The 20,736-nt window shown below is 38.9% G+C and overlaps 1 protein-coding gene across 1 annotated transcript in view; it reads right to left on the bottom strand.

Annotated features, from left to right (window-relative positions):
• MROH2B (maestro heat like repeat family member 2B) overlaps positions 1–20,736 on the bottom strand; it is a 57,145-nt gene that overhangs the window by 24,149 nt on the left and 12,260 nt on the right. Inside the window, exons 10-22 of the mRNA XM_002922607.3 lie at positions 19,585–19,698; positions 18,181–18,254; positions 16,070–16,192; positions 15,261–15,374; positions 13,601–13,757; positions 13,410–13,450; positions 12,710–12,851; positions 12,104–12,147; positions 10,168–10,275; positions 6,716–6,832; positions 3,613–3,720; positions 2,817–2,969; positions 318–344 (exon numbers count right to left, since the gene is read on the bottom strand). Coding sequence (XP_002922653.1) covers positions 318–344; positions 2,817–2,969; positions 3,613–3,720; positions 6,716–6,832; positions 10,168–10,275; positions 12,104–12,147; positions 12,710–12,851; positions 13,410–13,450; positions 13,601–13,757; positions 15,261–15,374; positions 16,070–16,192; positions 18,181–18,254; positions 19,585–19,698 — 1,322 coding nt within the window. The remainder of the gene's footprint in view (positions 1–317; positions 345–2,816; positions 2,970–3,612; positions 3,721–6,715; positions 6,833–10,167; positions 10,276–12,103; positions 12,148–12,709; positions 12,852–13,409; positions 13,451–13,600; positions 13,758–15,260; positions 15,375–16,069; positions 16,193–18,180; positions 18,255–19,584; positions 19,699–20,736) is intronic.

Genomic DNA, 20,736 nt, shown 5'->3' with positions numbered 1-20,736 from the left:
GCTTTTATTTCATTACAGAAATTTGCTGGTTGTGATCTATTAGATCTATTAGACTGATGTCATGGTCTTCTGGTGGGTCACAGCGCATAATTCTAAGAACACTGCTCTAGGTTACAGTATAACTTCCAAACCACCTGGAACCAAATATAGCTCTATGTTCTGTTCTAGATTAGGCTCAGGGAGCCTGGCTTCAGGATTGGCTTGATTAGTTATATATTGGGATCCTTTCCTCTGGAATCAAACCAAGAGGACATCTATGCCTACTGCATTTCCAGGGAGCATGCTATGTATTCAAATATATCAAATATATTGCATACCTTGCTCATCACAGACATGCCCAGAACCTGAAAAACCAAAGGCAAAAGCAGATACTAGAGTGGCAGTTAGAGGTCCTTCCCCCAGCAGCAAAAAGACCCACACACCAACCTGAAAACAACAGCTAAGCGGGACACTGAGTCTTGCTAAGTGGCGGGGGCTGTTCAATTCCTCTCCCATTTTCAAAGTGAGACCCTGTACATTGGCAGACTTTTTCCCCAGGTGAGTCTAATCTACAGAAAGCAGCATAAAGAAATCAAGCCTTTGGGCTGCAAGCCTCATGATTTAAAGAGGTTCTACCAGACTTTGGTAAGAAAAAGGGTAGAGGCTCTTGGCAGAAAGAGCAGTGAAAAGCTGTAAAATGAAAGCTCATAGGACAGCTGACTCTGGAACTGAGATACAGTCAGTTCTGTTATGATGCTTGTCTTGGAAAATGCGAATTTGTTTCAATGAAATTGATATGTGAGTAAACACTTCTAGTATATTCTGAGTTTTGTGTTTGCTTATGCAGTTTTGTCCATGACGGCAAAAGTTGAGCTAGCTGAACTGACCTCTGTAGGAATACTCACACAAACACCTCAAACACGCCAGCTGCTTCAGTTTGCCATGGTATTAGCTGCTTCCCATTCAAATCGGGCGTTCTAGCTGTCTGGTTTCAGATGACCTTTCTTCCTATCACCATTTCACAATCACTTATAACTTTCCCAAGTGAATTCAGGTGTTTTTCAAGAAAAAGCGCCATGTTTTTTGGTAGTATTTATGTACTTCTTAGATGGTTTTAAAAATTAGATTTCAGGGGTGCCTGGGTGGCTCAGTCGGTTAAGCATCTGCCTTCAGCTCAGGTCATGATCCCAGGGTCTTGGGATCAAGTCCTGTGTTGTGCTCCCTGCTCCGCGGGGAACCTGCTTCTCCCTCTCCACCCCCACCCCCCTGCTCTTGCTCTCTCTTGCTACTTCTCTCTCTCTCAAATAAATAAAATATTTAAAACAAATAAAATTAGATTTCTATTTTTTATATGTCATTGAAGGGGTTTTTGAACTTTGTGCCTCTCCCCCATTTTCTCCGTAATCCCTGTGTTTTTTCTTGTACTATCTTGCTCGTGTGTTGTGCTACGGAAGAATTCGCTATACCTTGAAAGTGTACAGTCGTCCTTATCTGAAACATCTTTATCCTTTCCTCTTTTATTTTTATTATAATTTTTCTCAATGATTGACTAAAAATTAATGTAACACAAAACATCTTTTTTTCAATTATGTTTTTGGTTTTCATCATTGCTTATCAAATTTTGGGTACATTAGAATCACCTTTTGAGGAGCATGTTAAAAATACAGATTCAGAGATCTAGCCCCGAAGACTGTGATTCATTAGGAACTCTATTTTTAACAGGACTCCAGGTAATTCTCATGCAACTGAAGTCTGAAGATCACTGCCCTATTCCCTTCCACTGGCATATACGTGTATCTGTGATATCACAAGTTTCCTATGATTCCATTCTTATCACATACACATGAATAAATGTCAAGAACAGATTTACAAACAGGTAGTGTGTGGAGAGCACAGAAACGGAGATAAGGGAGCATAAGGTACAATCCCAAACATCAAGGTACCGGCGATCTAGTGTGGGAGCAGATGTGCACGTAATCAGTAAAAGCCTCTGAAACCTGGCTATGGACAAGAATAACTTCTAAACCTCTTAAAAATATAGATGTCAGATTCCAACCCAGACCTACTGAATCAATCTCCCTGAAAAGCGACTCTGGGAAGCTGTATTTCAAACTTGATCCCAAGGTGATTTTTAGGTGGCTAACCTGGTACTAGTCAGCAAAATGGCCAAATTGACAATATATCTAAAGCACTTTACTGAAGATATAAAAAATACTATGGGGGACAGAAATGATCCGATGAATTCCAACTCAGTTACGGGGTTGTGAGGCAGGAATATTCCTGTCATGTTGGGGGAACATCAGGGACAGTCAGGGTGACTCGTAAGAATGTGTATGTTGGGGGGTGAAATGGTACAATGGGAGGTAGGCTGAGTAGGTTGATTAATGACATATTTCTATTCATTTAAAAATACATGTATTTCACTTCTTACTTGTGAAGTACTGTTGTAGGCGGTTTATCTATACCATGTAAAAGGTTAAACAACTAACATTAGTAACACTTCAGAGACTATAATAGGGAAGTAATGAACCAGCTGCTCTAAAGTAATAGTGGAGTAATTATTTTAAGTTCAGACTTGGGGGAGACTACGACGGGTACTTGCACTAAGAAGGTCTCATAGGCCATGAACTACCCAAGGCCTTAGGAAAGAAACAAGTTACCTGACCTTGTTTCATAATGAATTTTTCTGTTCTCTTATGTTCTCATCTTCCAAACATACTAAATGCTATTTTGCCTTCGGTCTGTATCCTCTGAGCATAAATATTCCCAAGAGGTGAGCCCCTCCAAGGTTTGGGAACCCCAGCCTGGAAATCGAGGCACCCTGTGCTGGCCATTACCTGAGAGCACTGGCCATAAAGAAACAGGACTTGGGAAACAATGTCTTGATCAAGCCTGGTTAGGAGTTGACCCTTGGGAGCATGGAGGGCCACGGCTCCATAGATTACCATGACATCAGTCTTGGTCAGGCTCTTTTTCCCAGAAAAAATACCCTGAAAGAGAGACATGAAAATTATGACTGAAGGTGTTTCCCTTCCTCCATTTTGCTTCCTTTTTTTTCTTTTACAATTTTTATTTTGTTATATTAGTCACCATGCAGTACATCCCCAGTTTTTGATGCAATGTTCCATGATTCCTTATTTCCATTTTGCTTCCTAATCCTACGGACCACTACAGGGGTTAAGAAATGGAACAGGGGTGTGAAAATTAGTTTAAAATTGCTACTCTTGCTTGGTCAAATTTAAACACTCAGGACTGTGTTGTGGATCTATCAGGCTTTAATAGAGGTAGCTGTGGGAAAGCTTGGGTTAATTTCTACTTATTAGATCCCTTTCCTCCAGGGGAAGTAGAGTGTGCACCATGGGAACAGACCACGAAGCCTGAGGTACAGGGACAAACCTAGGCACACGCAGAGCTCCTTAGGACCTTCCAGGTCAGCACTAGGGACAGAAACTGGAGTAGACCTGCTAGACAGCTGGTCATTCTGCAGGGCCTGCGCTTGAGCTGTTCTCACCTGGAACAAAGACTTGGGGACAGGAACAAGTATGATATGGAAAAGGATGTACACTGAAGGAATCAGTGTCATTTGCCCTCACTGTGACCAAAAGCTTTGGAAGAGAAAGTTATTCTTTTTACCTTACATCGATTCACAAAAAACTTTTCCCGATCCTGGAATGTTTTGAGAACTTTTAAAACAGTATCCAAGTGGCTCTCGGCACAGTATCCTAAAATAGATGTTATTCCCTAAAGTCAGAAAAGATAGGAATTTTGAGTTTAACTGTTCATTTACTCATCGAATATTTATGGAGCACCTGTTATATGCCAGACACTCTTCCAGGTGCTGAGGACACAACAGTGAACAGAGCACATCAAACTTCCCATCCTTGTGGGGCACACAACCAGGGGGAAGTGACAGGGAAGTGATATTAAATAAACACATAAATTCAGTAAACATGTAAATATATAGTATTTCGAGGGTGACATGCTATGAAGATAGGAAAATAGGAGAATAGCTGTTGCAGGTTAGGGGGAGTTCGCAATTTAAATAGGGTGGCTAGAGAAGGCTTCATAAACAGGGTGACATTGAGCAGTGTTCTGAAATAAATGAGGAGGCAAGTCATTGGACTGTGTGGGAAGGAGAGTTTCAAACAGGTTGGGGAAAATGGTGTTAGAAATAATGCCAAGGGCAATAAGATAACAGAACATCTGACAAGGAGAAAATAAATAACATAATAAAAAAGCAGTTTCCAAGTTCAATAAGTCTAGTGACTTCTGAACATTTAATATTGAAGAAAGGATCCTGTAAACATCTCAAAATTTCTGAAGAGAAAGTGTAACAAAATACACTACATTTTTTTTTTTTTTTGGTATTAGGTGGTCTTTATTAGCCTGGGGAGTTTTTCTTTTAATTTATTTTTTATTTTTTAAACACACAGACTCTCCTTTCTCCACATTCACAAATATTCTGCAGCCTTGCCAGGGTAGGGGATAGGCAAAAGTGCTTTGAAAAAGCTCTCCTGGTTATGCTTATGTTTTCTCTAGGTTGAAAACCAAGGTATATAAGGTTACTTTCAGCTTGTAAAGTCAATGATTTTGAAGTTTATGATCATACCCTTAAGTTAGAAAGCCAAGGTCAAAATATACTAAAAATACTTTAATTAAGGACAATTGAAACTCATTTTTCAATATTTTTACAAGCCTGTATTTTAGACCTGTATTTTAAAAACCATATAATCATTTCAATAGATGCAGAAAAAATATTTGACAAAGCACAACATCCATTCATGATAAAAACCCTCAACAAGGTATGTTTAGAGGGAGCATACCTCAACATAATAAGACTATATATGAAAAACCCACAGCTAATATCATACTCAATGGTGAAAAACTGAGAGCTTCTCTCTTAAGATCAGGAACAAGACAGGGATGTCCACTCTTACCACTTTTATTCAACATAGTACTGGAAGTCCTAGCCACAGCAATCAGACAAGAAAAAGAAATAAAAGACATCCAAATTGATAAGGTAGAAGTGAAACTTTCACTATTTGCAGACGACATGATACTATGCATAGAAAGTCCTAAAGATTACCAAAAAACTAGTAGAACTGATAAATACATTCCGTAAGGTCACAGGATACAAAACTGGTATACAGAAATCTGTCGCATTTTTATACGCTAATAATGAAATAGCAGAAAGAGAAATTAAGGAGGGGATTATGCTAAGTGAAATAAATCAAGCAGAGAAAGACAATTATCACATGGTTTCACTCATATGTGGAATATAAAGAATAACACGAGGACCATAGGGGAAGGGAGGGAAAACTGGGAAGAAATCAGAGGGGGAGACAAACCATGAGAGACTCTGGACTCTGGGAACCAAACTGAGGGTTACAGAAGGGAGGGGAGTGGGGGGAAGGGGTAACTGGGTGATGGGTATTAAGGAGGGCATGTGTTATGATCATATATATATGATGAAATATTACTCAGCCTTAAAAAAGAATGAAATCTTGCCATTTGCAACAACATGGATGGAGCTAGAAAGTATAACGCTAAGTGAAGTAAGTCAGTGGAGAAAAACAAATACCATACCATTTCACTCATACTTAGAACTTAAGAAACTAAACAAAACAAATGAACAAAAGAACCTAGGAGGAAAAAAGAGAGAGAGAGAGAGACAAATGAAGAAATAGACTCTTAACTATAGAGACCAAACTAAAGGCTACCAGAGGGGAGGTTGGCCATCTGTATGTCTTCTTTAGAAAAAAATGTCTATTCATGTCTTCTGCCCATTTTGTAACTGGATTAATTTGTGGTTTTGGGTGTTGAGTTCTATAAGTTCTTTATATATTTTGGATACAAGCCCTTTATCAGATAAGTTATTTGCAAATATCTTCTCCCATTCTGTAGGTTGTCTTTTCATTTTGTTGATTGTTCCCTTCCCTGTGCAGAAGGTTTTTATTCTGAGGAAGTTCCAAAGTTTATTTTTGCATTTGTTTCCCTTGCCTCAGGAGACATATCTAGTAAAAAGTTGCTACAGCTGATGTCAAAGAGGTTACTTCTTGTGTTCTCTTCTAGGATTTTAATGGTTTCCTGTCTTACATTTAGGGCTTTAATTCATTTTGAATTTATTTTCTGTATGGTGTAAAAAAGTGGTCCAGTTTTATTCTTTTTCATGTTGCTGTCCAGTTTTCCCAACACCATTTGTTGAAGAAATTGTCTTTTTTCCATTTGACTTTTTTTCTTCTTTGTCAAAATTAATAGACCATATGATTGTGGGTTCATTTCTGGGTTCTCAATTTTGTTCTATTGATGTATGTGTCTATTTTTGTGCCAGTACCCTACTGTCTTGATCACTATAGCTTTATGATATAACTTGAAGTCTGGAAGTTGTGATGCTTTCAGCTTTGCTTTTCTTTTTCAAGATTTATTGGTTATTTGGGGACTTTTTTGGTTCAATAAGCAAAGAGGTTTAAGAGTACACATTGTGATGAGCACTACATTATACACTTAAAACTAATATAACACTGTATGGTAAGTACACTGGAATTAAAATAAAAAATAATGAAGCATTGATATTGAAACAGGGAAGTATCATTTTTCTGACAAATTCTGTTGGATTATTTTGAATGTATCCATGGATTCTTGGTAAGTAAGACATTGTCATAAGACCTCTCAGTGGCTTTCCAGATGGAATTAATTATCATCACCATAAGTGGAAATTGAGAGAAAGGGGTCCCACCTGTCGCTGATCCCCCAGTTGGTTGGGAGCAATCAGAAATTCCTTAATCTGTGCGGTTACAAAGTTTATATCTTGGCAGGATGCTAAGGTGGTTCCCAAGGCTTTCCAAAGGAATTTCTAGAAAACAAAAGATAAGCAACAGTATGTTAAAGATTGGAAAGAAAAACTCCAATGAAAAGTAGAAAGTGTTAAAATGGTCATCCAAAGGAAGGAAATTTGGGTGACTTTTAATGACTACTTACTAAAAATGTACTTCAATATGATCTCTTCCTGAAAGTGTTTTCTCCCCCAGCCACCGCCCCCCAGGCTCTGTCCTTACCAGTGCTCTTCTATATTCTTCCATGCCTTGTGCTGTGCCATCATAACACCTTTTACTCCCTACTGTAACGTTCACTTTTCTTTGTACTCAGAATTTCAGTTCTCCGTAATAGAAGGTCTTATGATTACTTTCAGTTTACAGTCCCTGGTAGCTAATACATGCTCAGTAAATGCTTTTAGAATACACACGTCAATGAAAGTAAGGTTATTCGAAGATGATGTCATCAGATATTCTCAACCTCCAAAATATATTAACTTATTTTATAGTTTAGGAGATTTAACCTATAATAATTTTGAAAAGAATACTTTGTAAGCTCTACTATTGTCTCTCTCTCAGGAGTAGGGTGAGTTGTCCAGAGTGCTATAGAAAGGTGTCCAGGTGAAGGAGAAATGTCATACAGGAACTTTTACATACATGTTTTGTCTCTAGTAAGGGACTCTGAGTGAACTGGGGAGAGAAAACTACCAATGAGAGAACACTAGCAAGAGAGTATGTGGGAAATCATTCTGTGGCTTTCACATCACTTAGAGTTGGTGGGAATGTTGGATTCATAAGCCTTAACATGGATACCACTGTAATGTCCAGATGGAGAAAAGATAAGCAGGACAGACATGACTTCCTCTTCTCTTTCATTATAAACCATACAAGATTTAGAAGTAAAGCTGAGGGAATAGGGTAGCCCAAGAGTGGCTTCTGTTTGAACACCACAACACATGCCTGGATGTAAATATGTGTATGTGTATGTGTGTATACACACATGTGTGTGTTACATATAGATAAATCTATATTCTTATGGAGGTAAGATACAAGGAAAATATTCACAAGAGAAGATACTTGCCATATGGCTAAAAAAATGAGGTCATGAAGTCCTAATTTGTTTTCTAAGACTCAAATCATTTGTAGCTATATAATATCAGATTGCCATCTCCTTATTTAAAATGTCCATCTTGTCACACACAGGAGAAAAAACTGGCCAGTTGCAGGTTTATTCCAAGGACTCTGCAGGGCTTGAAGGATTGTAGTGATTGAATGGTCATTATGGATCAGAAGGAATCTATGGCACAGGAGGAAAGGAAAAACTGGTAGCAACGATAGAGTTCAATTAGTACACTCAGGAGAAATTGTACAGATCAGTCCAGCTAGGGGTGAGCAGGGTTCATGAGGTGATGGAGCAGAAGGAACAACTGCCCGAGTCAGAATCTGATGAGCAGCACCCATTGCACTCTTGGATTTCTAGGCAAAAGGCCCCCATGATAATGTAACTGTGATGAGAAAAACTGTGTACCACACAGGAGTAAATATTAATTAGGGCTAAAGTTGCTAGAGTCCACTTAACTCCACCTTGGAGGAAGGACAAGGGAGAGTCTGGAAAAGTCTTGTGCTGCAGAAAAAACCCTGATGCTATGAAGGGGACTTTTGTGTGAAGGGTTGGCCTCAGTGCCTCCCAGTACTGTTGAGCTGTTGCTTCTCTACTGACGTTGGTCAGATTCAGTGTATTGTGCGTTCGTCCTTTGAGACTTAGCAAGGAATCCTAGAAATCAGGAACCCAGAACAGGGAAAAAATGGGGTCACTTGCAAAAACAGCCAGAACCTTTCTATCCCACCTCTATCCATGCCTCCTTCCTGTGAGAGTTTGCAGCTCCTTCTACTGGTATAGTCTGTTTTGCTACTCCTCAACTCTGGGCTGGACTGGTGACTTGCTTTGGCCCACAGAATGCGGCAGGAGTAATCGTGTGCCTCTTCTAAGCCTAGATCTCAAGAGAACTCATGTAATTCATTGCCACAACCATGAGATCAATCCTGGGCTGGCCTGCTGGAGGAGGAGAGACCAAAAGGAACAGAAACAAGTTGTCCTAGTTGAGATCATGGCAGACCAGCCAATCCCCAGTATGACAGTGGGGCTAACTGAGATCAAATGACTGCCCAGCTGAGTTCAGCCCATACTGTCAACCTGCAAAATTGTAAACTAAGTAGGTAGCTATTATTTTAAGCCACTAGGGGTAGTTTGCTATGCAGCTAAAGCTAATTGGCACTCTCTTACTTTCCTGTTTTTAAGTATGATGGCTGAGAGCCATTTAAGCAGCTCACTGCTTCAATTGCTCTGCCTGTCCATACCAACATTACCTTGGACTCATCTTGCGAAACTGGAAGCTGTTGGATGGATGGTATTACATGAAATGCATAAGTCTAGTTTGTATGTGAGAAGACGAGGCATTGCTCACCAAATCCTCCTGATGACCGGTCTGTAGGCTTGATAGACCAATTTGGAGAATCAGTATTCTACCAAATTAGAGAATCAATCAGTGAGAGGAAGTTTGAATATTGCATAGGAGAGTTGAAAGTTGATAATAAATAATTAGTTGGAACAGACACTTAATAATAGAACTGATGAGTTAGGAAATGTTTTTCCAGGAAAAAAATCATCCATAATGATAACCTTGATCTACTTTTTATTGAGCCCAAGTCTCAGGCCAGGTACTTACTTCACTAAGGACTTTATATACTTTATCTCGTTGAACCATTATATCACTACAATCCTCAGAGCTGGGTATAATTTCCATTTTAGATTAATATACTGAGGCTCCAGGGAGGTTAAGCAATTTTCTTACACTTACATATGTAGTTAAGTAACAGAGACTGGATTCAAACCCCATTTAGAATGAATGGCTCCAATGCAGACAGTTAGGTAGAAGCCTTTTGGGGACAAAGGAAGGAAAAAACTGGCCTTTGAGCATTCTTTTAGCTCTAAGTCTTGTTAAATTGTTGTAGATTTTTTCTTGTATCCAGCGTCACAAAACTAGCGAGCGGAAACCAAGATATAAACTGACATTAATCCAGTGCTGTGTCAGGGACTACTATGTGCCTTCATTACCTATTTTTCTTCCTTCTCTAAAACAGAACACCTGAATTTCAGCCAGGTACATGTCTATCTCAAAGGCACCATACTACTCAGTTGTCCTTGCAGACAAGTGCTGTCCTAGGAGTAACTTTTGGTCAAATGTGAAGTGAAGAGAAGGCAGCATTTTTCTAGCAATTTCTCCCTCTTTTTAGTGGTAGTACAGACAAACTGGAAGTTGAGCAGACATTTTTGGTCAAAAGGTAGGAAGTAAGTTCCCTTAGTTGAAAAACCAACCTTCTCAAGGGAGGTGTCGCTGTAACTGCCCATTTGCTCCTTGAAATCTCGACTCAGTTGAATGGTCCAGGCTATGTCACTGATCTTCCATAAAGATTCTTTGAGCAACTGTTGCAGGAAGTGGAAGTCAGATATGAATACAACTGTTTAGTGTGCTTTCTTGATACTCTTTTATTACCTTATTTTTTTAAAAGTATAAATATATAGCAAAAGGGGATTATTCCGTTTCCCATTTTAAAAAACTGGTTATTTTGGAATTGTTCCTCTTATTTTATTAAAGTTTATTTATTTATTTTTTCAGTAATATCTACATCCAAGGTGGGGTTTGACCTCACAACCCCGAGATCAAGAGTCATATTCTCCTCCAACTGAGCCAGCCAGGGGCCCTTCTCTTTGTTTATTTTAATAGCCATATGCTGTTATGTTCCGAATTCCCATTAAGAATAAGTTACACAGAAGTTAGAAGTAACTCCATGCAAGTGTCTTCCTTTTTCCTCTTAAATAAAAATTGCCCAAAGGCTTAAAGTAGCAACTAATCCATTTTGAAACTTAAATTGAAGTTAATATTTTTCAAGTTTTAAACAGATTTGGAAAAACTGCATTTGTCAATGTTAGTTTGTTTTGTTACATACTAAAAGAAAGAGAAAGGGACATTTTTGGAATAAAGAATTAAAATGCCTTGAAGAACCAATTAAATGTATAAGTACATTTTGCTAACTTCCTCTAGTAGCTAAACATTCCTGGTTTCACCAATTGTTCTGAGCCAGGGCCTCAGTCAGCCATCTGAACCTACTTCTTTCTTTCACTGACAATACATAAAAAGGTGTTTTTGTCTTTTTGGAGGACAAAATCCATCGCAATTTCTAAAGCCAACAATTTCTCCTGTATTTTCCCAACTTTAAGCTCAGAAAAGGACATTAAATGTCAAAGCCAATGCAGATTTCTAGGTATTCTCTTAATAGGAACTCATTTGGTGAGTGGGCCCTTTGAAGAGAAGAAATTAAACAGCCTTGGAAGTCTGAGAGAAGGCAGCACATGCCAACAGTTTTGGGAGAAGGCTAAATGGAAATACACTCAAGATTGGAAGAGGGAAAAGAATGTTCTTGAGGCTTCCCTCTGGAGAGAGAAACTTCCTTCCTAGTAAGAACTGTTACTTTAAAACTGTAGCAGTGGAAAATAAGGTAAGAATTTTGAGGGAGAGAAGGAGGGGAAGATAAAAGAAGCATTAATACAGGAGGAGAGGTGGATCATAGAATTAAAGACCAGGGGAGTAGAGTTATGAACTGAGACCCTGTTAGGTTAAAGGTTCCCTTCCCATGGGCTCCTTGACCTCCTGTAGGCTCCTGAAATCAAAATCCTCTCTGTAGAGCCAGTGTCCAGCTTCCACTTGCAATTTACCATTTTGGGGAACTTGCAACTGGTTTGGACCTTGCAAAGGTCCAAAAAGTTTATGGATGATTTTTTTTTTTCTGGAAAAGTGGTATAGTGTGGCCCTTTGGTTTTTAGAAATCAGGAAAAAAATACAGTGAGAAGCAGAAAGAGGAGGAAATAGAGTTTGTATTTAGAAACACACAAGTGGAAATGATATCAGTTTATGTTTCTTTATTTAAATGGAAAAAGAATGCGATTACAAGGAGAGGAAAAAACTGAAAATTAGAGAAGATTTAAGAAAGACACAGAGAAAAATATTAGTAAGTGAAATCTTCAATACTATCTTAAACTCTTCACCAAATTGAAGACTAAAGATTATTGTTCAAATTATGGTGATGTAGAGACCGTAAATCTTAAGCGATCACTTCTAACATTCTAGTCCTTTTCCTAAGGAAAGGAAACATTGTTTACTGCCCTTGGGAATCTGGATCTTTTTTGTTAAGATGGGTGACTCTAGCTGATTTTATCACCCCATCATCAACAATTAGCCTAGAAGCTACCTTACCTGAAGCAGCATGGCTTCCCATAGCGCGATGCTGGTGTTCTTTCCTAGAAACAGAAAGTGAAAATAGAAAATAGAAACAGAAAATAAAGTCAGGACTCTTGTTTCTCCCTTGCCAGGTCCCCAGTGGATGCTGGGCCCCACTTCAAGCTTTACAGAGGATGATTATTTCAGATGAAATTTACTATGTTGCCAACTTTAAGTGCTAGTCAGGTAGGCAGAAAGTTTTCAATCCACGATACAAATCTAGGCTTTTTGCTAACTTCCACAGGAACTACCGAAATGATCATATTCTAATTTTTTGACATAAATAGTAGTGACTTTTTAGAACAATACCAAAAGGGAGTTTCTCTAAATATAAGAAAAAGGCCAGAGCAAAAGTAAAAGTTTCTGCTAAGAATATGACCCATCAGACCCTGCCGCAGTACAAGTATGTGGTAGAGAATTAGAACATGAGGAATCAAGGAAAAAATATAGCTGTCTACTTTGACTTTGCACGTCAAGTCCATTGTTTTAATTGCCTCAAATGAGCCTCAGGCAGAGAAGTGGTGCTTCATTTCTTTATGTTCTTGCCTCCTTGGATAAAGACCTGATTCCACTCCCTTGTACCTTCCAAAGGCTGCAGGAGCTCAGGAAAGCGTGTTTTCCACAGGTCTACCAATTTTGGGTGAATTATCTCAGGCAGTATCTTCAAAAGTCCTATTGCACCAGCCCCACATAATTTCCCTAAACTGGCAAGCACAGATATTACCTGAAAAATGGAAGATAAAAAGTTAATTCCTACATTAGATCATCTTTCAACATATCATCAGTCTATTTCTTGCTTATTTTAGAGCAAAACTAATACTTAGGCAAACCTCCCCAATTTTCATCTGAGGATAAAGGTGAAAAAATACATAGAAATCATCAACCAAAAATAAACAGAAGGTACCAGTACTTGGATACATTTATTAATTAAATAAGGGCATGTGGAGATGGTACCTGAGCAAATGATACATATGGGGGAAAAAAGGAAAGAAGGAAATCTAAATAATAGATGTGCCATTTATTTGAATGGTACTTAGGGATCAAATTCAGTCTATGCTTATTTTAAAATAATAAATTAAGTTTAACAAGCATTTCAGAGCGAGAAGCTAATCTTGCCAGTAATCTTAATGAGTGTCATTAGTGTAGCAGAACATTTATTACGCCGTGTTAGTGTTTCTTTTGGTTTGGAGTTGCTCTGTAATTTTTATTAACATTTATTTAGAACTGAATGATCCATATTGGCCTAAATTTATCCCACATTAGTTATTCATAACTCACTCACCAGAAGTCTGGCCAGTAGCTGTTGGGGCGAAGGAAGTTTCACTGGAAAGAGAAAGCGATTTTCATTATTGCTGTGGGGGCTCGAGAAGTTCAGATGGGGGTTGGGTATATAATCAAAGCACTGTCTGTAGCCTTTCTGGAAATGAGCCCCTCATAAGAGAAGTGTTTTGCTTTGATTCTGAATGCACACACCAGCTCCTGTAGAGATGACAAGTGCTGTCGACTCCTTGGCGTCATTCTTCTTCCTCTCCTCGGCCATAATCAAACTTCTGATGATACTAAACAGGCAGTCCAGCGTCCCCGTGTATTCTGCGGGAACTACAAAAGTCAGGATTCTTGGCCACAGCACCTGGGGAAAACAAGGCAAGATGCAAGGATTGCGGATTCGTCCGTGAATTCTCCTGCGTCCACACCGTGTGTTTCCCTCTGATTTAGAGCACGTTCTCTCACCTGTTACTTTATTTTTATTTTTTTTTGCTCTTCAGGCCAAATCAAAATGAAATCATGAAATAAAATCTCCGCGCTACACATGCACTTTCAGGTGCGAGCAGTACCGAGTGCTACTCAGCGCGCCTGCGTGAGTTTGCTGCTGCAATTTGGGGCAGGACAATTCTTCCTTGTGAAGAAGTGTTCTAGGCAGTGCAGGAAGTCTGGCATCCCTGGGCTCCACTCACCAGGTGCCACCAAGCCCTTTGTCAGTGTGACAAGCCAAAGTCCTCCCTGTCCTCAAACCCCAAGACTGGAGAGTGCTGCTCTGAGAGAGAATGACTGGGAGCGGGTCGTGGGTGGGCTGCTCCAGGGGCTGGCTGATCGACTTGCCCTGGCGTTCTGGCACACCCGGGGTTTTTAGTCAGTCTGTTTCATATTCTCTGGGAAACTCCCTTGTCCTAATGGACACCTAGGTGTCAACATGGACTCTTCCCCTTGTCTTGTCATCCAGATTGAATCGCCAAGCCCTGTCCTTTTTTTCATTATGAGGTCTTCCATGCCCCTCCATGTTTCCTTCCTGCTCTCACGACCCTGCTCCAGTTCCTGTGAGTCACATCTGATCTACGCTCACTCTCTTTGCTCTCAGTCTACTCCTACGTAAATCCACTGATCTCTTACAGTTACATTTGAAATATTTCGCACTTGCTTAGCATTTTGAATGGTTCATCCATCACAAGGTGGGAATTTGGCATTTCGGGTCCATTGGAGTCTGGCCCTAGACTTCTTTTCATCATTTACTTTCACATTGAGATGTTTCAAACTTTAGTATGCATCAGAAATATTGGGGTTTGTTTGCATACAGATTCAGGGGCCATATGCCCAGAATGCTTTTTTGGTAGATGTGGGATGTGGCCTGGAGATTTGCATTTTAAATAAATATTTTAGATAATCCATGAACCACATCTTAAAATGCCATTCTAGCCTCTGATCCACTTAAATTGGTCTGTTGATTGCCTCCTGTCTGTGTCGAGCATTTCCGGCCAGTTAATCCTTTCTTAGGTTATTTTGCTTAAGGCAAATACAGATTCCAAGGTTCTTCCCAGATTATTTTTAAGCCTCAGGTGTGGCCCGAGAATGTGTGCTTTCAACACCTTCCCAGATGAATGGGGAAAGTTTAGCATTCTGAATTAGAATCCTCACTCACCACTTAACAATTTGTCTAGGTTTTCTAGGGGGAAGAAGAGACGTTTTTGGGGAACTACTCTGTGCTGGGCACTGAACATCGCAATGTAGTTCCTCTAATCAGAGCATCAAAGAGCTGATGACGACACATGAAGGACAAATTCTTGTCTTTACTCCTAAATGGGCAGAGCCTTAGAGAGATGATCAAAGTAACCGCCAGTGGTGACAACAGAGCCCTTACCTGGGGCATTCCAATGACCAGTGGGTCTAGGGTTTTTAAGACCTCGAGGCTTATTTCCCGGACAGATTTCTCTCCCTTTTCAATCTCTTGGGAGTTAGGTTTCATTGGTTTTTCCTTCAAGAAAGATGAAACAGGTGACCTGTTAATAATCCTTCCTGTTGGTCCCCTCTGACCTTACTTGTTCTCAGACTCTGGGGTGGAGGATACAGTCACTCAACTTAAGGGGCTCATGGAACCCAGCAATTTTGGTCTTCAGGACTTAATTTCTGTTTTAAAGTGCTCCTTGGAGGAATTGGTTAGAAAACAACACTTCTGGGTAAAGCAGAAAAGCCAAAACTGTGAAGGTCTTTGAACTACAGATATTGCTTCTCTGGGGTTGGTGGGTGGTGGCGGGGGTGGCAAGATTTTCAAAGACACTGCCTCTTAGTGGAGGGGACTGTAATTTCAGCTGTCATGGACTTGCTAAGATCCTGATCTGACACACATGATTTTTAGGAAATTAACCCCCATTTGGCAAGTATGGATGTCTTTTGTTTTCTTTGAAGTAATTCACTTTCTCCACCTTTGTCTTAAGCCTTTGAGGACAGGTTGCCTCCTTGGGGAAAAACCATGATTCCACCTACCTCAAATCTATCATACGTTGTAAGTGATACCAGTGAAAGAGAACTGACAACACTAGAGGCTGAAACATTTATCAATAAAAGTGATAAGACTGAAATATAACTTCTCAATTAGTCATTGACTTGAGCCCTAGTTGAGTTAACTGCCCTTGTTACAGTGTAGCTTTCAAAACCGCACCCTCTCCATACCAGGTTCTTATTGGACATGGCAAACTGGGAGAAGATGTAATCAATCAGCGGCCATCCTTCCCGGGCTTCGATGAAGCATTTCTCACACATGGTTTGAATGAGAAGGAGAGTGGAATTCCTCACCTAGAATCAGAAAAATGCATTTGCAGCATTTTACTACGTTGGGCAGAACATTAATTTAGCTTCTCCTATTCTTTAACCTTCATGGATCATTTAGTAGGAACCTTTCCAAAAAGGAGTATCAACTCAACTGAATGATGGTACTATAAATAGACGGAGCAGGAAACCAGATACAGCTTATGATTTAAGGGTTACAGGAAAGGCTTTCTTTAACCAAAATCTTTCTCCTTTGCTCCCAGGACATGTCCTCTATTACTGTAGAAGATGAAATGTTGGCATTTTGGGCTAAAACACTGCCTTGCTTTTAAAATCTGCAATGAAAGATAGCACGATGAACTACAGACCTACAATCCTTTAGCTACAATTTCAAAACCCACAAAACTCTGCACAGTGGAATTTTGTTTCTTGATGGCACTAACTCATTTGGTGGCAAAACCAACTCAACTGTTGTAAAACTGTTTGTAGTTTTTACTTACTCTATGTAGTGTGGGTCTGCATATATTTTCTTGCAGAGATATTAATGAGTTTGATTGTAGCTACCGTCACAGTAATGTTTTTCTAAAATCAGGAAGGTTGTGAATTCTGAAATATATCTGGCCCCAGGGATTAGAACAAGGGATTATGAACCTGTATTATAATTTTTAAATAATTAGGTTTGTTTATTGGATTGCTTCCCTGGAGGATAAAAAGCTCAGATCTAATTCTTTACTGAATGGGTCTTTTAATGGAGATTTGGAAGAAAAGAGTAATTTTGAATAGGGAGGCAGGGCCACAAGGTAGCAATTAGCAATCAACATAAAGGCACCAGTAGTCTACCTAAATGAGGGGGAAAAAAGTTATAAATCCTCTATTTTTGTCTGGGGAGCTTGGCTTCCTTAAAGTTTCTGTCCTCTTTTATTCTACCCTAAACTGTTTTAGACATTTTTTTGATTGGCTTGGCCACTTACTGGGCCGAGTTTTTATCTGTAATCTCACCGTTGTTTTTTAATTTTTTAATTTTTAAAAATTTAGTATGTTTTACTTATTTATTTTTGTTTCAATTTTTAATTTAAATTCTAGTTAGTTAACATATAGTGTAATATTAGCTTCAGGAGTAGAATTTAGCGATTCATCACTTATATATAATGCCCAGTGCTCATCACAAGTGCCCTCCTTAATGCCCATCACCTATTTAACGCATCCCCCACCCATCTCCTCTCCAGCAACCCCCAGTTTGTTCTCTATCTTTAAGAGTCTGTTTTATGGTTTGCCTCTCTCTCTCTTTTTTTTCTTTCCCCTGTGTTCACCTGTTTGTTTCTCAAATTCCACATATGAGTGAAATCGTACAGTGTTTTTCTTTCTCTGACCGATTTATTCCACTTAGCATAATTATTGTTATTTACTGCATAGCTTTCATTATAGTCACTGCAGATGAAAGTCTCTTAGGGGAATTTTCTTCTTTTCATTGGTTTCTGTATAGGGCTTTAATCCAAACGAAATATGGTTTTAATAAAAAAATACAGTAATTTCTATTTTTTTATTTGTTCCAGTACAAGTTATATATCTTTTCTAATATGGAATACTTTAATCAAATAATCAGGAAATATTGTGCAATCTACTATGTGCAATATTTGCTCTAGATGTTCCTTAGTTGGAAAATAAGATATCTAAGCTAAAAACAAAACAAAACAGATTTAGGGGTTATTATTTTTTGGAGGAAGATATGTTATTTTTATAATTAACAATTTTTAAACCATTTGAAGAGCATAGCAGTGTGATGCTCTGGGCAAAAATCTTTTTTTCTACTGAGAAACCCTTGAACTGAATATACTTTAGAACTTTACCTTGATAGAGTTTATCTTTCAGGGAAAGATGGAATTCTATTAAAATTGGAATTCCTCACCGAGCTCTTAATAAAGCAATCTTAAAGTAGATTCTTAAAGAATGAAAACCATTTCATTAATTCCTGAAACTACCATCAACAAAATCAAAGTCCCTATTATTTCTCTTACTTTTATATTGAGGTCACCCATGACAACTTTGACTGTTCTTTCAATTGAAGTGATGTGATCCCGCAGCTTGGGCTCTGAAAGACAGGGGGACAAATTAAGAGATAAGGTTCAGTAGGAGAGCAGTCTGTTGAAGGATTGATGAAAACCCATTAGAGTTATGATACATAATTGCAAAGTCTTTTGTCTCTAACATTTCATGCTATGCAATCACCTTTTACCCTCTTTTTCTCCATTTTAAAAAAGATTTTATTTATTTATTTGAGAGAGAGTGAATGAGTGAGAGAGAGAGAGAGAGAGCACAAGTGGGGGTTGGTGCAGAGGGAGAAGCAAACTCTCCATTGAGCAGGGAGCCCAACAAAGGGCTTGATCCCAGAACCCTGGGATCATGACCTGAGCTGAAAGTAGATGCTTAACCCACTGAGCCACTCAGGCACCCCTCTTCTTCTCCAGTTTTTGAAAGATGTTTATTTGCTCTCTTCACTCCCTATTTTATTTGGTTTCATCTTGTTTAAAATGTTAGGCTCCAAAGTGGACTCAACACATCACGCCCAATGGATTAGCTTTAAATTCTGTGAGACTACTGCATATTTCTTGTCTGCTGATTCTTCAGTAAATCTCAGGGCTAACTGAATTTTTTGAAATGTTGTAATATAGGATAAAAATGAATTCTCATATTTTGTTGAATCCAAGATATCGTCAATTTTCTGAGATACCATCATTTTATATTGTATCCAAAAAAACCTTATAGTGGTTGATTATAATTAAAGATGCTATTAATTGTGAGATGCATTCCAATATCATGAAAATATGTGCTTCTCAGAATTAGTGAAATATGATATTTCATTAAATTCTGCTCTTTTCTAAATGTACTAATCTCTAGAATATTGTGCATTCCTACCACTTACCCCCTATTTATTGGGCCACTTAGCCAGCTTACTAGATCTTCTAAATTCTAAATCTGATTTTCAAATATTCTACTTCTTCTCAACTATCCATATCCATAAATATCATGAAAGAAGAGAAGTAACTGAAAATGCGTGTTTAAAGGTAGTAGATTATAGGAGTACCCGAGTGGTTCAGTCAATTAAGTGTTTGCCTTCAGCTCAGGCCAGAGTCCTGGGATGGAGTCCCTTACTGGGCCCCCTGCTCAGCGGGGAGTCTGCTTCTCCCTCTTCCTCTACCCCTCCCCCCCGCTCATTCTCTCACACCCTTTCTTCCTCTCTCTCTCAAATAAATAAAGAAAATCTTTTAAAAAAGTAGATTGTAGATGAGAACGTCAGAGCTTTACTTGAATATGATCTTCTATAAACACCCCAAAGACATAGAATAAAGTTAGAGAATGCATAGGCTTCAGTTTGCTTCTTGGCACAAAATAAACCACTCTGGCTTCATTCCTTTGCTTACCCTCAGCATTGATAGCCGATCTTAACAAAGTCAAGATTCCCATTCGAGTGGTTTCATTATCACTCCTCATTTGTTCATCAAAAAATTCCATCAGGTCTGCAGGGTTGGAATGGGCTGCAGGTTTAAGAAATACTGGAGTCATAAGAACTCATTTTCACCTTAAGTAAAATACTTGTGAATGGGAAAAGCAGAATTCCATGAAGATTGTCAAAGTCATTCTTTGGTTGGTAACTATATTTTATTGCATTGGCGCATTTTTAGTATCACAGAATTAAGCAGTTTGGTCACTAAGAGAGATTTATGTACCTAGGTCCGCATCTGTTCATACCTATGAATATGACTTTATTTGGAAATTAGGGTTTTTTACAGATGGAACCAAATTAAGGTTATTAGCGTGGGCCCTAATTTAGTATGAGACAAGAAAAGGAGAGGAGACACATCGAGAACACCTTGTGAACATGGAGGCAGATTGGAGTGATGCTTCACCAGCCGTGGAGCTGGAGAGCTACAGCGGTAAGGCAGGGAGTAGAGAAGAAAGAGAAAAGGCCTGACTCAAGTAAAGAAGTTTGGGTTTGAAATTATTAGAGATAGAGTGAAGCAGTTAATTAGGTTGGACATAGAACAGAAGAAAGAATAGAATCAGAGGGATCAGTTAAGGGAGAACTAGAACATAATAGAAAGGTATGCAGTGAAATAGTAGAAACGACATATTTTGGGGAGGGTGGAGGTGCGGGAGGTATGGGATTGCTCTCGTCCTTACTTTTCAGGGTCTGTGTTGGAACATAGTTTGTATACTGACTCTGAGAACCTGGTGCCTCCTCTATGACCTGCGCCAGGTATTCTAACCAGACAATAGATGGGATTGTGATGTGAAAGCAAGAAGGAAAGGGGAAAGAAAGAGTGAAGGAGACAGACAGAGACAAGGAATAGATACTAAGAGATGACCAATGAGAAAAAAAGCATGACTTTGGGTTTGATACAGTTTCAGATAATCTCAAATACCAAGGAAAAAAGCATTTCCTAACCCTAGGATTACCAACTCATCTTGGTTTGCCTAGAAATAAATCCATGCATATGTGGTCAATTAATTTTTGACAAAGGAGTCAAAATTATATAGCAGGGAAAGGATCATCTCTTCAATAAATGGTGCTA

This window comes from Ailuropoda melanoleuca, chromosome 3 (genome assembly GCF_002007445.2).
Source record: "Ailuropoda melanoleuca isolate Jingjing chromosome 3, ASM200744v2, whole genome shotgun sequence".
Taxonomy (NCBI): Eukaryota; Metazoa; Chordata; class Mammalia; order Carnivora; family Ursidae; genus Ailuropoda; species Ailuropoda melanoleuca.
This window is presented reverse-complemented; position numbering and strand designations above follow the sequence as displayed.